Genomic DNA, 18,005 nt, shown 5'->3' with positions numbered 1-18,005 from the left:
CATACAGGGGTCCCATGCTTCAACCTACCACCAACACTTTGCCTTGTTGTGCGACATTTTTTCAACTTATGGTAGAATATTGTCAAAATCTTACTACTAATCATTGCCCTTATCTTACGTTTGGTGTGTTTTTTCCCCAATGCACCTATTATTATTTTTCAAATATATCTTTATGACAGAAGTTGTAAACTTATAAACAATCATGCACATGTGCAGAATTCCCAAAGAACACTCCTCCATCAACACACCACATGGTGATGGAACATTTGCTACAGATAAGATAATATCGTCTGGTTGTTACCATGTCCATAGTGTACATTTGGCTCACATTTGCCATACTGCCTCATTATCAACACACTACATCTTTCCAAAAGATGCAAGAATATTATATTGTTACTATAATCTTATATTATTACTGCTAACCACAGTCCATAGGTCACTCCAGCTGTATTTTTCCCATGGTTCTCCACCTTCCGAACATCCTGCGGTAGTGATGTACATTTGCTCTAGCTCACAAAAGACAGTCTCGCATCTGTACCATCAATCACAATTCTCATCCACCTCTTGGTTTACTGTGCTATTCAGTTCCTAGATTATTCTCTAGCATTCTGTCAACTGGCATTGACATACCTAGATTACCATTTTCAGCCACATCCCCATTTATAAACTGTTACTCACTATGTGTTACCATATACTATACATTTTCACACTTTTACAGTAAAGCTAATTAAAACTTCTACATACATTACACATCAGTAGTTCATCTCAGTCCTCCTCTTATCTCTGTTAAGAATCCACCACCTGCTACCAGGTCTGGAAACTATTTTCCTACAATTTCTTTTAGAAGTTTTATAGTTCTTGCTTTTATTTTTAGGTTTTTTATCCACTTTGAGTTAATTTTTGGATAAGGGGTGATATAGCGGTCTTCTTTCCTTCTTTTGGCTATGGATATCCAATTCTTTAAGCACCATTTGCTGAATGGACTGTTCTGTCTGGAGCTGTGTGAGTTTGACAGACTAGTCAAAAATCACTTGACCATATGTGTGAGGGTCTGTTCTGAACCATCATTAAGTTTCCATTGGTCTATGTGTCTGTCTTTATGCTAGTACCATGCTGTTTTTACCACTATACCTAGATAATATGATGAGGGTTCACTTTTCCTTTTTATGATGTTTCTGTCTATTCAGGACCCCTTATCCTTCTAAATAAATTTGGTGATTGTGTTTTCAATTTTTTTTAAATGGTGGTAGAATTTTTATCAGGATTGCATTGAATCTGTATATCAATTTGAGCAGACTGACATCTTAATGATATTTAATTTTCCAGTCCATGAGCATGGAATGTTGTTCCAGTTATTTAGGTCTTTTTTGATTTCTTTTTAACATTGAGTTGCAGTTTTCTGAATACCAGTGCTTTACATCATAGGTTAAGTTTATTCCTGACTATTTGAGTTTTATCTGTCATATATTATTTTCCCTACTCTTTTGAACCTTTAGGTTACTTTTCTTGATGTAAGCTTCATTTCTAGACTCTCTTCCAGGCCTCTCTCTCTTGTGTTTTCTTTTCAGACTCTAGCACACCCTTAAGTATTTCCTGAAAATCTGGTCTCTTGCTTAGAAATTCTCTCAGTTTCTGTTTATCTGTGAATATTCTAATCTCACCTTCATTTTTGAAACACAGTCTTGCTGGATATAAGATTCTTGGTTGGAAGTTTTTCTCTTGTAGTATCTTAAATATATCATACCACTGTCTTCTTGCCTCCATGGTTTCTGGTGAGAAATCAGCACTTAATCTTATAGGGTATCCTTATATGTTATGCATTGCTTTACTCTTGCTGTTCTCGGAATTCTCTCATCATCTTTGGCATTTGACATTCTGATGAGTATGTGTCTCAGTGTTGGTCTATTTGGATATTTTTGGATGGGAGTGCATTGTGCTTCTTGGACATAGATATATATGTCCTTCAGTAGGGTTCAGAAATGTTCTACCATTATTTCTTCAGATATTCCTTCTTCCCCTTTTCTCTTCTCTTTTCCTTCTGGGATACCCATGACATGTGTGTTTGCATTCTTTTATTGTCATTTAGTTCCCTGTGACCTGGTTCAATTTTTCCATTCTTTTCTTCATCTGTTCTTTTTTGTATGTTCACTTTCAGAGGCCATTTCTTCAAGCTCACCAATCCTTTCTTCTGCCTCTTCAAATCTGCTATTATATGATTCCAATGTTTTTAAAATTTCATTGATTGTAACTTTCATTCCCATAAGATCTGCTATTTTTCTATGTATGCTTTCAAATTCTTCTTTGTGTTCATCCAATATCTTCTTAATATCCTTAATCTCTTTAGTGATCTCATTGAATTAAGAGGATTTGTTTGAACATCTATGATTAGTTGTCTCAACTCCTTTAGTCATCTGGAGGCTTATCTTGTTCCTTTAACTGGCCATAGTTTCCTGTTTCTTGGTGTGGATTGTAATTCTTTGTTGGGGTCTTGGCATCTGGATTACTAGAGTGTTTATTCTGGGGCAGTTTTCCTTTTAATTTAGGGCTTCCTATTCTTTCTCCCTTGCTGGTTGTACAGAAGGAGCCAAGGTTGTAATTGGTGCTATAAGCTGTGAAGGCTCAAGCTGCTCTCATTGCACCAGGGAACAATGAAGCTTCTCCCAACTTTCTCCTTTGCTAGGGGTAGGGACAGATTTACAGGTGTGTGGAACATTCCAAGTCACCCAGGCCTAGACTGTAGTTGCCCAGAGAGACTGATGAAGCTTCATGCCCCTTTCTCCCCTGCCTGGGGCAGGGATGGAGCTGCAGGTTGGGCAACAATTTATACAATGTGGGCCCAGGATGACTGCAGTTGCCCGGGTAGATTTCCAATTATTCAGTCTATGCCAGCCAAATGTACTTGTAGTTACCTGAATAGGGTGGTACAGGACCTGGCAGCCTCCTCCCTGCCAGATGTGGGACTGAAGCTCAGTCTAGGGCTGCCCATCAGTCTGAGGCAAGAAACCAGTTCCTGCCCTCAGTGTGATTTTCAGTCAGCCTGGCTTCCCCTTCCGCTGGGGGCAGAGTAAAAGTGGCGGCCCCTAACCCCTTTCCGACTTCAGCTGATTCATACCCCAGCTGTTTCTAGGGTTATACCTTAGCCAGCTGAGTCTACCAATCAGTAGCTGAAATTGGCAGCCAACCATCTATTCCTCCCCTGTTTTTGGGAAATGGAGCTTCCATTTCCAGGCACAGAATAGCCCCTGCGGCGGTTCGTGCCACCAGAGTAAGATGATCACTGAACTCCTAGTGTAAGCAGGAGAGAAAAGGGCAGCCAGGAGGCCGGAGGCTGCGCTGGACTCAGAACTCAGAGCACGGCCGAGCAGGGCGGGAAAGTAATCTAAGCTGAGACGAGAATGAAGAAGCATATTGAGGACCCCATCCCCAAGGTGTCAGCTTCCCAGGCTGGGGAGAGTATAGCCCTGCTCATGAGAGGCCCTCTGATTGGAGTGGGCACATGTGCTTGATGGGCCCCAGGAATCCAGGCCCCATCCTGCTATCATCTTCCTCTGCCAGATCCCCAGGGGAAAGGGGTGAGAAGCTCACCTGGAGCCCCAGGACCAGAGAGGTTTGTGTTTTCTCCTGAGAGTTCTCAGCTTCAGACCTGGCAGAGAAGTAGACCCTGGAGTGGGTAAGAAGGAGGTGGGCACCAACCTCGAGGTATAGGGAGGTGGTCGGAGAAGAGGCAGACGAGGAAGCACAAAGCAGAGCAGAATGGGGGGTCGCACAGTGTGAATGTGGATCAGTGAATACACGAGAGACCACCTCTTTCTGGTTTCATAAGAGACATTTATTCAGGCGCTCGTCCCTCTCTCTGTGTAATTCTGGACTTGGCTCCAGAGGAGACATGGGCTGGGTGTGATTGCTGCTGTTAGAGCTTCTTCATTACTTCCTTTATCCAGGGCAGGAAATGTGAGACTTTGGTGAAGACCCGTGGAGGTTTTCCATTTCCACGCCCATGGGACACAATGCCCTGGGCCACATTGTTACAGACAAGAGGTCCCCCAGAATCCCCCTGTGGACAAGAAGAAGGGGAAGGACTAAGTCGTTGTCCTCTTGGTCATGCTGTCCCACGCCCACCCCAGGAGCCCCCAGCTTTGGAGAAGGCCCCCCCGGCTTGTTCTTCAGGGTAGGACATGAGGTCAGGGCACACCTGTGTGGACCCCTCAGCTACAAGCTCTGACCCTGGGCTGGGCGGGCCCCTCCCCTCCACAGGGCTGAGCATCTTCCCCCTGTGAAGGTGCTGTGGGAACTTGGGTCCAGGCACTGCTGAGGGACACAGAAGCAGGCAAGTGGGGCTGGAACCCAGCTCAGAGGATGAGTCCACTCACCAAGGTAGGTGCTGCTCTGAGGGGGTGCTCGCTTTTAATTATTCCACCCCAAGGGGCCACTGTGTCTAATGACTGTGCCCTGCATTGGGGTCAGATGTTGCAAATTCATCTCCTGAGGGGCATGTTTCTCTGTAACCCCCTGTATGCTGGCAGAAGCACTAGTTGTTCCCCAGCTCTGGCTGCTCTCATCTTAGTTCCCAAGGGAAAAGTCCAAGCCTCGTGGGTGAAGAGTCCCAGCTGCTCAGGTCTCCAGGTTCCAGATCATCCCCAACTATCCTCACCCTCGAGACAAGCAATGTGGATGGTAGAACTCACCTTAAAGGAAGACTTGTTTTCCTTTGGGTCCCCCACACAAATCTGAGTGTCCTTGTTATAAAGCCTGGGGAAGATGGATTGGCAAACCCGATCTTCCTGCACGGTCAGCTGCACCTCTTGCAGTTTGGTGGTTGAAATACCCACTGCGACCCGTCCCCAGCCAGCCACACTGCACACCTGGCCTGGCAGCAACTGCTCCTGGCTCCTGGGCAGGCTGAGGGGGCGCACAGCTGCAGTCCATTTGGCCTTTCTCTCCAGCTGCAGGGGGAGGCAAGAAAGTCAGGAGCCTCCCTGACCATGTGTCCCTGGAGGGGCTGCCTCTGTTTTCTATCTAGACTCTAGGGTACTGGAATTGGAGAGCCAGGATGGAAAAGAGGGAGGGAACAGGGGTCCTAGTGGGTGGAGAAATGCCGTGGACTCAGGAGAGCAAGGGTCAGCAGCCAGGTGTGCCTTACCTGCAGTAACATGATGTCATTGGAGAGTGTTTTCCGATTATAGTCTGGGTGGAGTATGGCTTTCCTCACAGGGATGCGCTGCTGGGTCTTTTCCTGCACATTCCAATTGTGGGCCCCCAAGATGACATTTATTGGTCTGCACAGAGGAGAGAGTGGAGGATTTGACAGACAGGAGATACAGACCATGACCCTGGGACATGGGGCAGCCTGGAGCTGGATAGGGTGCAGCTGAAGGATATTGAGGGGCCAGGAGGGCTCTTGGGCTGCGCTCTGCTCTTTGGAAGCCCAGGTGGGATTCTGGAGCTGTTGGCAACTGGTCCCATGGTTTTCACAGATGTGTTACCCTCAAGAACAAGTGTCATAGTTTTTGTTTGCACTTAGACCCTAAGACGTGTCACCAGCTCCAAATTCGCTAGGGCCAGTCTTTCTTCAGCAAAACCTCAGCAATGACCTTCCCCTCTCACCACAAAATCAGCTGTCATCTTTCTCACCCTCCAAGGAGCTGCTTTGGCCCTGCATTGCTAAGAGCCCAGAAAGCCCCTTGGGTAAAGGCAGGGATGGGGCCCCTGGAACATCGCCAGGGGGAAGTGGCCTTTGGCTGCTCCTACCTCCCAAAGCAGTGAGCAGCTGTCAGCACGAAGTCCTCTTGGATCAGGGAACCGCCACAGAATTTCCTCTGCCCCTCAGCCCAGTACACAATATATGCCATGTAGGGGCGGGAGTGGGGCTTGGCCTCATGTCCCCCGATGATCTTCCCTGAAAGAAAAGTCCGTTCTGCTTGTGGACACCTGCTGATTCCAGCAGGCAGGCATCTGCATGGTGGCCCCTGAAGGGCTGGTCCTTTCGGAGCCCGGGATGGCCTGGGGCTGGAGACTGGTAGGACCTTTGCATCTTCCTCTGAGAAGGGAAGAGCAGCAGTTCTTGATCTGTAAATCTTTCTTCTACACATAGTTGGAGGCAAGTGTAACTGTCTTAGGAACGGAAGCACCAGAGGCTCCTTAGAATTCCTTTCTGACTTTAGAAGTGCAATTTTAAGTGAAGTTCATGTGGTTGAGGTGAGTGTCTAAGACCCCTCCCAGTCCTGTTATGTCTGAGATGGTGCTGCTTTCGAATGGCCTGGATGTAAGATTAGGGATCTTAATACTGTAGTGTCCTATTTCCTAGTGCACATTACACAGTGGGTGCCCAATAAATGCTATTGCTGCTGAAGGCTTGGCTCCCAAGTAGCATCAGGATGAGGGTTGTGATGCTAAGGCTGATGGGAATCTGGAAAGCAGAGAAGTTGGTGACTGCCAATGGCAATGGTCCATCCTCACAAGAGGGAGCTGCCAACCATGGGAAGAAAAGCAGAGTTGGAGAAATGGACCATGTGACCTGGGATGGAATAAAGGCAAAAACATCATCGTGGGGACCATGATCTCACCAATTATGGGGTCAGCTGAGCTTTGGGATTCCCTCCGAAGCAGAGGGGGCAACGGTGCACCTGTCTGGTCCCAAACACAGAAGCCTGGCCCATGCTGCCCCTACATGGGATTTGTTATTTTTAAATTTTGAAATAAATGCAAACTGACCAGACACTTGCAAAATGATACAAAACCAATAGCTAGAACTCAAATATACCCCTACCCAAATACTCATATTTTCCAACTTTTAACATTTTGCTACATTTGTTGTATCATTGTATCCCTATCCATCTATCTATCTATCCATCTATCCATCTATCTATCTATATGTCTATCTATCTTAGCCAAAGCGGTGCTGATGCAAAGTACCAGAAATCTGTTGCCTTTTATAAAGGGTATGCATTTCTGGGTAAAAGTTTATAGTTACAAGGTCCTGCAAGTCCAACTCACAGTTACTTCCTCACTCAACTGTTGCCACAAGATGGTAGGTGGCATCTGTGAGGGTTGTCACCCTCCATGGGACAGCATCTTCTGATCTCAGCTGTAGGCTGGCATAGGGCTCAGCTGCTCTGTTCTCTTCAGCTGCAAACTGTCAGGTGAATCGCTGATATCTCTCCCAGTGCTCCAGGATCAAAACTGACAAGGTTCTCTCTCCTTGTCTTCTGTATCTTCTCCTGCGTGTTTTCTTGACTGAATGTCCGTTTGTAGGGCTCATCAATGGGGTGGAGACTCAACTCTGACCATTTCCTAATGACATTGTTGAATTAAAACCATAATCTTGATTTAATCAAGTAACTTAAAACCTTTGAATTTTTTTTTTTTATAAATGAAGTAGTATTTTTTTTAAGAGATTTATTTTATCTACCATCCCCCACCCCCCGCCCTGTCACCTGTACTGGCTGTCTGCTCTGTGTATCCATTTGCTGTGTATTCTTCTGGGTCTGTTTGACTTCTCTTCTCGTCTCGTCCTTAGGAGGCACTGGGTATGTATCCCAGGACCTTTGATGTGGGAGAGAGGCACTCAGTTGCTTAAGCCACCTCAGCTCCTTGGTTTGCTGCATTTCTCACTGTCTCTACTCTGCATCTCCCTTTGTTGTGTCTTCTTGCAGTGCCAGCTCTCCACAGCACAGGCCCTCAGCTCTCTGCGGCATGGGCCAGCTTGCCTTCACCAGGAGGCCCTCGGAAATGAACCCTGGGCTTTCCATAGGGTAGACAGGAGCCCAATTGCTTAAGCCACATCTGCTTCCTAAAAATTTTCAATTTAGTACAATCAAAGTGTATAGAGGAATAGACCAACTTATTAACATAATCCTTGTATCTTTTTTGGGGTTCATAAAAAATCTCAAACTGCCACACTATCTATCTATCTATCTATCTATCTATCTATCTATCTATCTATCTATCTATCTATCTATCTATACCACAATCTATCTCTATTTTCTAAACACTGGAGAATAGAATGCATACATCATATTCCTTGAACATATAATAGTTCCATGTATAGTTAATCAGAACAAGGATATATTCTTAAGTAACAGCATTAAGTATAGTTACCACGTTCAAAAAATTTGACATTGATATAAATTGTACAGTTCATATTCTAATTTTAAATCATCCTAGTACTGTCTTTATGGACATTTTCTCCTTCATTATTGGTTTCAGTCCAGAATCATGAATTGCATTTAATTATCATTATAACAGTAGTCCTTCTTTTAAGTGTCTTTTTAAGAACTGTATAAACATACATACAACATAAAATTTCCCATCTCTGCCACTCTCAAGCATACAGTGAAATACCTCCAGGGAAATTTTAATGTTTTCTCTTTCTCAGTTTCCTGCCCTCTGTGATGCAATTCTAAGAAAATCCCACTTTCCAGATGACAAGGGTAGAGCCTGGGGAAGGGATAGTACCCACTGCCTCTTCTTAGGAGAGCCCCGTGCCCTGCCACTCCTGCTGCATTTCCATCCAGCATCACACTTGGAAGTCTGGGGTAGGTCTGGAGCTGGGGTTCAGAGCATTCCTGGTAGATAGATGGACCAGAGATGTGCAGAAGGGGCAGAGGATCAGTGTCTTTGTGGGATGGGATGGCCCTCTGAGGGTGTGGACAGTCACTCACCTGCGTCTGCCCCAGGGGCCAGGAGAAAGGCCAACAGAAACAGGAGTGGCTGCATCTTCTCAGGCCAGTGACCAGGTCAGAACTGGTGGTGTTTCTTCTTGCTGACTTTTCTCCCTCAGAAGAGGAAGGAGCTGTTGGTGAGCTCAGAAATCTTGCATTTCCCTCTGGTTTTGTGGTGCCTTATCATTGAAGACTTTCTATGAAAACTGTCCTTGATCACCCTCCACCACCTATGGCTGAGGACAGTCTCTGGTTGGTTGTGTAAGCATCACGCAAGTCACCAGGTCGGTGCCCATAACTGATGACTCAGAGCAGACAGGTTGTTCCAGCACAGGGTGGGAGTCCAAGTATTCAAGGTGGACACTGTAGGATGGGGCATAGCCAGTCTAGATCCTGGAGCCCCAGCAACCTCAATGGCAATTATAGTATTTGAGCCATTATTACTTTCCTTTCCATGCTGCTAAGTCCATCAGGAACTTAGCAGAAGTGTGGTAGCTCTTCTCCTTGCTAGGACCAAGCATATTGAAGATGGGTGTCTTTCCTTTAGAGAGCTCACCATATGGTGAAGGAGACAGAAACAGTAACCTGTTATAGTTAGGACATTGGTAGAGGCATGCATAAGGCAGTACAGACTGTGAACACTGTCTACTAATCCCATGTAGCACAATATTCTATTACCGTCATCATCATTCATTACCAAAACACTTCTACTACCCCAAACAGAAATCCTCTACCACATAAGCATTAACTTCCATTCTGGAAACCTACCCTGGCCCTGTTAATCTGTTTTCTAATTTCTGACAGTTTAATTTGCTTATTCTAATAATTTCATATCATATAATATTCATACAATATTTGTCCTTTTGTGCTTGGCTTATTGAACTCAACATGATGGCTTTTTTCAAGGTTCATCTGTGCTGTAGCATGTGTCAGATCTTCATGCTGAATGATATTCCATTGTATATATGAGCTGGAGTTTGTTGTTAGATCCTTTTGTTGCATTCACTTTTTGGCTATTGTGAATAATGCCTCTAAGAACAAAGTTGTGCAAATATCTGTTCAAGTCCCTACTTTGAACTCTTTTGAGTATATACCCAGAAGTGGGGTTGCTGGTTAATATGGTAATTGTATATTAACTTTCCGAGCAACCTGTAAACCATTTTCTACAATGGTTGCATCATTTTACATTACCATTAACAATGAATGAGCGTTCCTATATCTCCATATCCTCTCCAAAATTTATTTTCTTTTTCTTTTTCCAATACTACCCATTTTTGGGTGTGAAATGCTATCTCCTTGTGGTTTTGATTTGCAGTTTCTTTTTTTTTCTTCAAATTCTACTCAATTTATTCATTTTTTTCAAAATATTACATTCAAAAAATAGGAGGTCCCTATTCACCCCCACTGTCCCCACCTCACCACTCCCCCCACAGTAACACTCTCCCCTATCATCATGACACATCTATTGCATCTGGTGAGTACATCTCTGGGCATTGCTCCACCCCATGGCCTGTGGTCCACACCATAGCCCACACTTTCCCACGTTCCATCCAGTGGGCCATGGGAGGACATACAATGTCCGTGATTTGCAGTTTCTTGGTGGCTAATGATGTTGACATATTTTCTTGTGCTTAATGTCCACTTGAATATATTCTTTGGAGAAATATCACTTCAAATCCATTATCCATTTTTAAATTGAGTTGTTTGTCTTTTTGCTGTTGAGTTGTAGGAATTCTTTATATATTCTAGATATTAAACCCTTGTTATATATGTGGTTTTCAAAAATGTTCTCCCATTCTGTAGGTTGTCTTTTTACTTTCATGATGAAGTCCTTGGATGCAGAAATGTGTTTCACTTTGTTAAAGTCCCATGTGTCTACTTTTTTTTGCTGTTGCCATATTTTTGGTGTAAGGTCTAAGAAACCATTGCCTAACATAAGGTCTTCGAGATTTTTTCTAGCAGTTTTATAATTTTGGTTTTGATATATAGGTTTGATATTTTGAGTTAATATTTGTATATGATGTGAGGTAGGGGTCTGCCTCCATTGTTTTGTATATGGATTTCCAGTTTCCCAGCACCATTTGTTGAAATGACTATTGTTTGTCCATAGAGTAGACTTGGTGCTCTTATCAAGAATCACTTGGCCATAGATGGAAGGGTTTATATCTAAACTCTTAATTCTATTCCATTGGTCTATATGTCTATCTTTGTACCAGTACCATGCTGTTTTGATTACTGTAGCTTTGTATCCAGGAAGCATGATTCTTCCAACTTAATTATTCCTTTACTTTTTTTCAGATTTTTTTTTTTTTTGCTATCTGGGACCCCATATAAATTTGATGATAGGCTTTTCCAGTTATGCAAAGAAGGCTGTTGGAATTTTAATGGGATTGTTGGACTCTGTAAATCACTTTAGGTAGAACTGACATCTTAACAATATTTCATCTTCCATTGCATGAACACAGAATATCCTTTCATTTATTGTACACCTTCTTTGAGTTCTTTCAGCAATATTTTGTAGTTTTTTGCATACACGTCCTTTACATTCTTTGGATAAATTTATTTCTGATACTTTATTGTTTTAGATGCTATTGTAAATGTAATTTTGTCTTAATTTCCTCTTCAGATTGTTCAGTGATGGTTCATAGAAAGCTAACTGGTTTTGCTAGTTTCCATTTTAACCTTGCATCTTTGGTGAATTCATTTATTAGTTCTAGTAGCTTTTTTGTGGATTCATTGAAATTTCCTACACATAGGTGTGTGATCATTTAAAAACAAAAACCAAAGTAATAAACATTAAATAATATGACACACAGTAGAGTGATTGGAAGCCAGCAGTACCCACCACTACCAAAATGCAAACTCTCTGCTCTACTACTCTTGGAAATGATGGAATACATCAGTAGGCAGTTTTCAGCTCAGTTATCATTTTGGCTTTCAAATGAGCTCAGCATCTTTCCCTCAGGAAATATCTGAAGAAAGGTTGGAGATCTCCTTGGCAAAGAAAGTTGGGAAGTCTTTATGAAGGAAAGAGTTATATGATCTCTGAGAAGCTATACAGAAGGCTTCTATCTCAAGCATTCCCTTTGGTGGTTTTTTTTTTGCCTCATATAGTCACTTAGAACTTTATTTCTGAAGGGCCTTAGTGGCCCTACCTTTATTGGTTTACAGTAAGCCTTCACAAATAGACATGAAAATAGAAAGAGGTAAGTGAATCCCACTTTCCCTTGGAATCAAGCATCAATCACCTAACTAGAATTGTGTTAATAACACACTTACCTGCCTGACGATTCCTTCCAAGGAGTGAAGCCACCAGACAAGCAGAGCCCAAGATTGTGGAGACATAAGCATAACGCTCACTGTGGGTTATTGGGTATAATAATGGGAGGGTGCATTCCTGCTGACATGCCTTTATTTATGGAATTCTGTCTTCTGTATATAGGAAAAACAAAGCCAAATATTCATTGATGCTTTAAAGCATTTACTACATTCTATAGGACACCATCCTGACCTCAGAGACTGTTATTTTGAGTTTTCAGTAGGCCAGCTGCTTCTGAGTGATGTGGTATGTAAACCCATTTTGGCCAACAAAGTACCGAGACAGGAAATATAAGTTACTCTAATGTCTACAAAGAGTGGTGCTGATAGAAATATGGTAGAAAGTGAGAAGGGCAGATTGATATCAATACATGTGCCCTGAAATGAATCAGCAAGATCCTGCCATTCTTTATGGTCCATCCCCTCCACAAGCTGACTTGGCAGTTCTCGCTGGGACCTGACTCTTCCTGTTGGTCTGGAGGAAATGAGAGGTGATGGAATGAGTATTGGTGATACAGGCAAGTCCTTTCCTATACTCAGTGAGGTCATCACAATATTTTATGTAAGGGAAAGATTGTTTCCTCAAATAGTGGAGGGAGAGTATTGCCACCAACAAGGAGATGTGAAGGAAGCAGCATGGAACGTTGCTTTTGATTGCACCACAACATTCTTAGAAGAAGATTTCAGCTCACCAAAGAAAGGTGTTTTGAGCACTTGTTAAGAATGGCTGCCAGAGGAGCGTGGAGACTTTCTTTCCTGTGAAGTCTAAAAGCAGAAGTTGTTCTCCTGTGCAGTGATGCCAGGAAGTCCTCACAGGGTGGTCAGTCTCTTGCTGACCTCATGGTCAGGAGGCCTGGGCTTCAGTTGGGCTCTTCCTACTTCTGTGGTACCATTGGCCTGTCACTATCTCTTCATGTTACTGGTATCCTTATCTCTGACAGGAGGATGCGAGCTTACAACAGTGTCTTTCAAACTTGGTTTAAACCACAGAACCATTTCCTCAAGTAAATATAATACCTCTCTGAATACTTATGTGGTTAAACAATTTTCAAAAATATAATTTCTTTGTTTTACTTTCTGCATTTTCCTTTTCTGTCTTTTCCAATTAAGGAACCAGGTCCTTACAATGTCTTAGATGCAGAGATGTTTTTCCCAGCCCCAAATCATAACCTGTGTGAGTTCCACTGGTCTTCTATTGTCAAAGTGTGCAAGATCATTAAGAGATTGGGTTGAAGCATCTTTTATGGAAATGAAGCCACGAAAGGCCATTTCTTTTGACAGCCTCATGTTCATAGAGGGAGATGTTTTCTCCATGTCATAAAATTGTCTAGTGTTGTGCGTTTGGAGTAAGGGATGCATTAAGCCAGAAGTGGAACATAGGATCATCTCCCATGCATCTGCACCATAATGGTGGCAGAACCTCAGAGGGATAGCTACTGGGTGTGTCTGGGAGGTCCATATTCAGCAAAAAGTCACATCATTTCATGTGTGGCCCCCCCAGCTAAGAACATCTCAACATTGAGAGGTCAAGGCTGTGGTGGGAACTTTGGTCGCAATAGGAATCCTGAAGGCCTAAAGCTAGAAGTGTTTCTACATTTCTCCAAACCGCATGAGTCTCCCTGATTTTGGTTTGATTGTGCCCATGCATGAGCATGCAGTAGTGAATTTTATGTTTCTGGGCAGTCCAATCGGACATGTGTTTACTGTGAGATTCTATTTGCTTTCAGGCAAATTAATAATGAGGGTTTTCCTACAATTTAAATCTGTGCAAGGACATTCATCCCTGCTAACTTTCTTTTTTAAATTTTTACATGTTCTCTTCCTATTTCCTCTTACCCTATCCTGCTGTAACCTCTAATATGCTTTCTTTCTCTGCAAATTTGCTATTCTAGTCATCGCTTGTAAGTGATATCATGCAATCTTTTGCGTTATGTGCCTTGTTTATTTTCACTGAGTGTAATATGTTCAAGGTTCTCCAATGTTCCATCATCTGCCATAACTTCATTGTTCTATGGAAATTGTTATTCATTCATTTGTTGATGGATCCTGGTATTGTTTCCATGTTTTGGGTGTTGTGAATAATGTTGCTGTAAACATTGTTATACGAGAAGGTAGTTTAGAGTGTGTATTCATTTTTTTGGGGTATATATGTAAAAGTGGAGTTGCCAGGTCATATGGTAAATCTAAATTTAATATTTTGAGGAATTTTCATGTTGCTTTCCATAGTGGTTATACCATTTTACTTTCCAACCAACAATGCACTAGAGTTCCAATTTTTACACATGTTCTCCAACACTTGTTATTTTTCATTAATAAAAAAAAATCACCTATCTTTGTGGCTGTGAAGTGGTATCCCAGTGTGGGGTTTTTAAAAAATTAATTTATAGAAGTATATCACACCTACATAAACATTCATGAACAATAAGTGTATAATAATAGTTGTGAACTTACAAAACAAACCTATATAACATCATATAGGACTCTCATAACTCACCCTACCACTAATAACTTGCACTGTTATTAAACTTTTTAAACTAATACTTAAAGAACATTGTTAATATATTACTACTAACCAAAGTATTTTCTCCCAACCAACCCTATTATTATTATCTTTATATCACTTATATATGAACATACATAAACAATTAAGTGTATAGGAAAAGTTGTGAACCTACAAAGCAAACTTGCATAAGATCATACAGGGGTCCCATACATCAACCCTCCCCCAACACCTTGTATTGTTGTGTGACATTTGTTACAATTTATAGAAGAATATTGTCAAAATCTTACTACTAATCATTGTCCTTATCTTACGTTTGGTGTGTTATTACCCCAACCCACCCTATTATTATTTTTCAAATATATTTTTTATGACAGAAATTTTATTCTTATAAAACAATCATGCACATGTGCAGAATTCCCAAAGAACACCCCTCCATCAACACACCATATGGTGGTGGAACATTTGCTACAGATAAGATAATATCATCTGATTGTTACCATGTCCATAGTGTACATTTGGCTCACATTTTCTATACTGCCTCATTATCAACACAGTACATCTTTCCAATAGATGCAAGAATGTTATATTATTACTGCAATATTATATTACTGCTAACCACAGTCCATAGGTCACTCCAGCTGTATTTTTCCCATGTTTCTCCATATTCTCAACACCCTGCAGTAGTGATATACATTTGCTCTAGCTCACAAAGGACACTCTTCCATCTGTACCATCAACCACAATTCTCATCCACCTCTTGGTTTACTGTGCTATTCAGTTCCTAGATTATTCTCTAGCATTCTGTCAACTGGCATTGACATACCTAGACTACCATTTTCAGCCACATCCCCATTTATAAACTAGCTGTTACTCACTGTGTGTTACCATACACTATACATTTTCACACTTTTACAGTAAAGCTAATTAAAACTTCTACATACATTACACATCAGTAGTTCATCTCAGTCCTCCTCTTTTTTTTTTTCCACTTTCAAATCCATTTTTTATTTTTTTCCTCCTCAACATACAGAGAACCTCAGGAGTCTCCACACACCACATTTATTGCAGCTATAAAGTCACTTGATGTTGGTCAGGTACCATTTATTCTTTTATCATTTTATCCCTAAAACTGTGTTGGCATCAAAATACAACAGTTAACCAGTGTTAAATCCATAAAATACTTACAAAGCACAGTACATTAAGCTTTAGACACCTGGCAATTAAACCACAAAAGCAGGACAAGACCCCCTTTATACCTGTTCCAAATCAGGTATTTACCAGTCCCTAACATGTCATCTTTATACTGGTTCAAAGGGCAGCAGAGGCAACAGGCAGTTACTTCGGAGGACACTGAACATTATGATCTGGAAGCACATTATGATGTTACCCAGTGTCATGTACCACCGCACCTTTCTCCAAGGTGGTCTCATAATTCTAGAATGGAAGGTACAGCCGATACAAAATGAAGACACGACAACACGAAATTTACTCTGGAAATACCCTGCTCATACTATGCAATCAGTGTGATTTTGAACACAACTCGTCCCAAAAACTTGTTGTAGTCATCCTGGTTTTTAAGGTTGGGTGACCCATCAATCTTGTATTCAACTGTCGTCTCTTTCTTGTACTGTTAGAGTTGAAGACTGCCTGGACAGCAACTACTGGCTGTAAATATCCCATATGCAGTTTTTTTCCCATAATATGGAAGATATTTTAAGTCTGCAGTTCCATTGCGAGGATAAGCTGATAAAACTGCCATGTTTTCACCCTTGGGAACACACATTATCCTTGGCTTTCCTTCAGGCTTTAATCCAATTATTCTGTTCATTTTCACAAGAATACAAGATTTTCCTTTGGAATAGCCAGAATCAGGTTCTGTCATACCACTGCATTCTTCAAGTAAGTGAAGAGGAAACTGACATGCATGATAATCTGGGCCCCTCTGTTCAAAAAGCATTTCATCAGGACAGATGGTGAGATTCTTCTGTTCTTCAAAATTATATGGCTTTAGAAAAGTAGTAAGGTCTTGAATATATGTTTTATAGGAACCTGAATCAGATAAACTGATTGTATATTCCAGTGCAGTGAATGGTTTTGGAAAAACCATAAGTCCTGGACTAGGAATCTGGTCACGATACTTTGGAACCTCATCATTCAGAGTCTGAAGCATAAGCCACATTGTGAATGTGAAGAGTGCAGCCAGGAAGCCATAGAAGACTAGGTAGAAGAGTAAGATCAAACCCCAGCTCTTGGCGGTGTGCCCCAGGAACGTGCCAGTGGTCGGGTTGTAGACAAAGATCTTCCACTCGGCCAGGCTCTCCTTGAAGGACGTCTTCTCTTTCTTCATCATGGTGTTTGTGCTCAGTCCTCCTCTTATCTCCATTAAAAATCCACCACCTGCCACCAGGTCTTGAAGCTATTTTCCTACAATATCTTCTAGAAAGTTTTTTTTTTAAAGATTTATTTTTTAAAAAAATTTATTTCTCTCCCCTTCCCATCCCCTCCCCCCCAGTTGTCTGCACTCTGTGTCCATTCGCTGTGTGTTCTTCTGTGACTGCTTCCATCCTTATCAGTGGTACTGGGAACTGTGTTTCTTTTTGTTGTGTCATCTTATTGTGTCAGCTCTCTGTGTGTGCGGCGCCATTCTTGGGCAGGCTGCACTTTCTTTCGCGCTGGGCGGCTCTCCTTACGGGGCGCACTCCTTGCATGTAGGGCCCCCTATATGGGAGACACCCCTGTGTGGCAGGGCACTCCTTGCATGAATCAGCACTGTGCACGGGCCAGCTCCACATGGGTCAAGGAGGCCCGGGGTTTGAACTGTGGACCTCCCATATGGTAGGGGGACGCCCTATCCATTGGGCCAAGTCTGCTTCCCTCTTCTAGAAGTTTTATACTTCTTGCTTTTATTTTTATGTTTTTTTATCCATTTTGAGTTAATTTTTGGATAAGGGGTGAGATAGGGGTCCTCTTTCCTTCTTTTGGCTGTGGATATCCAGTTCTTTCAACTCCATTTCTTGAAAGAACTGTTCTGCCTGAGCTGTGTGGGATTGACAGGCTAATCAAAAATCACTTGCCCATGTGTGAGAGTCTGTTTCAGAACCACCAGTTTGGTGCCATTGGTCTATGTGTCTGTCTTTACACCAGTACAATGCTGTTTTAACCACTATACCCAGGTAATATGATGATGGTTCACTTTTCCTTCTTATGATGTTTCTGGTTATTCAGGACCCCTTAACCTTCAAAATAAATTTGATGATCATGTTTTCCGTTTTTAAAAAAAAAATGGTGGTAGAATTTTTATCAGGATTGCATTTTATCAGGATTGTATATCAATTTGAATAGAACGGACATCTTAATGATATTTAGTTTTCCAGTCCATGAGCATGGAATGTTCTTCCAGTTATTTAGGCCTTTTTTGATTTCTTTTTAACATTGAGTTGCAGTTTTCTGAATACCAGTGCTTTACATCATAGGTTAAGTTTATTCCTGACTACTTGAGTTTTATCTGTCATATTTTATTTTCC

General features: G+C 42.0%; 1 protein-coding gene and 1 pseudogene across 2 annotated transcripts; both read right to left on the bottom strand.

The window, feature by feature from the left end:
* Window positions 1-3,807: 3,807 nt before the first annotated feature.
* On the bottom strand, window positions 3,808-12,080 carry LOC101422721 (granzyme H). 2 transcript variants are annotated; one of them, XM_058293645.1, is made up of 5 exons: window positions 11,940-12,080; window positions 5,749-5,896; window positions 5,141-5,276; window positions 4,686-4,943; window positions 3,808-4,054 (listed from the first exon to the last, which is right to left on the bottom strand). In XM_058293645.1, the coding sequence occupies exons 2-5, from the start codon at window positions 5,847-5,849 to the stop codon at window positions 3,911-3,913; spliced, it is 639 nt and encodes a 212-aa protein (XP_058149628.1). In that variant the 5' UTR covers window positions 5,850-5,896; window positions 11,940-12,080; the 3' UTR covers window positions 3,808-3,910. The 2 variants fall into 2 exon arrangements, with proteins under 2 accessions (XP_058149628.1, XP_012374687.2); XM_012519233.3 differs by lacking the exon at window positions 11,940-12,080 and adding an exon at window positions 8,661-8,786.
* A 3,671-nt stretch (window positions 12,081-15,751) lies between these two features.
* Window positions 15,752-16,831, bottom strand: LOC101425663 (sodium/potassium-transporting ATPase subunit beta-3 pseudogene; annotated as a pseudogene).
* Window positions 16,832-18,005: the final 1,174 nt, after the last annotated feature.

The sequence above is a fragment of the Dasypus novemcinctus genome, chromosome 3, assembly GCF_030445035.2.
Source record: "Dasypus novemcinctus isolate mDasNov1 chromosome 3, mDasNov1.1.hap2, whole genome shotgun sequence".
NCBI lineage: Eukaryota > Metazoa > Chordata > Mammalia > Cingulata > Dasypodidae > Dasypus > Dasypus novemcinctus.
The sequence above is the reverse complement of the archived record's forward strand: the minus strand, read 5'-3'. Positions and strand labels throughout refer to the sequence as shown.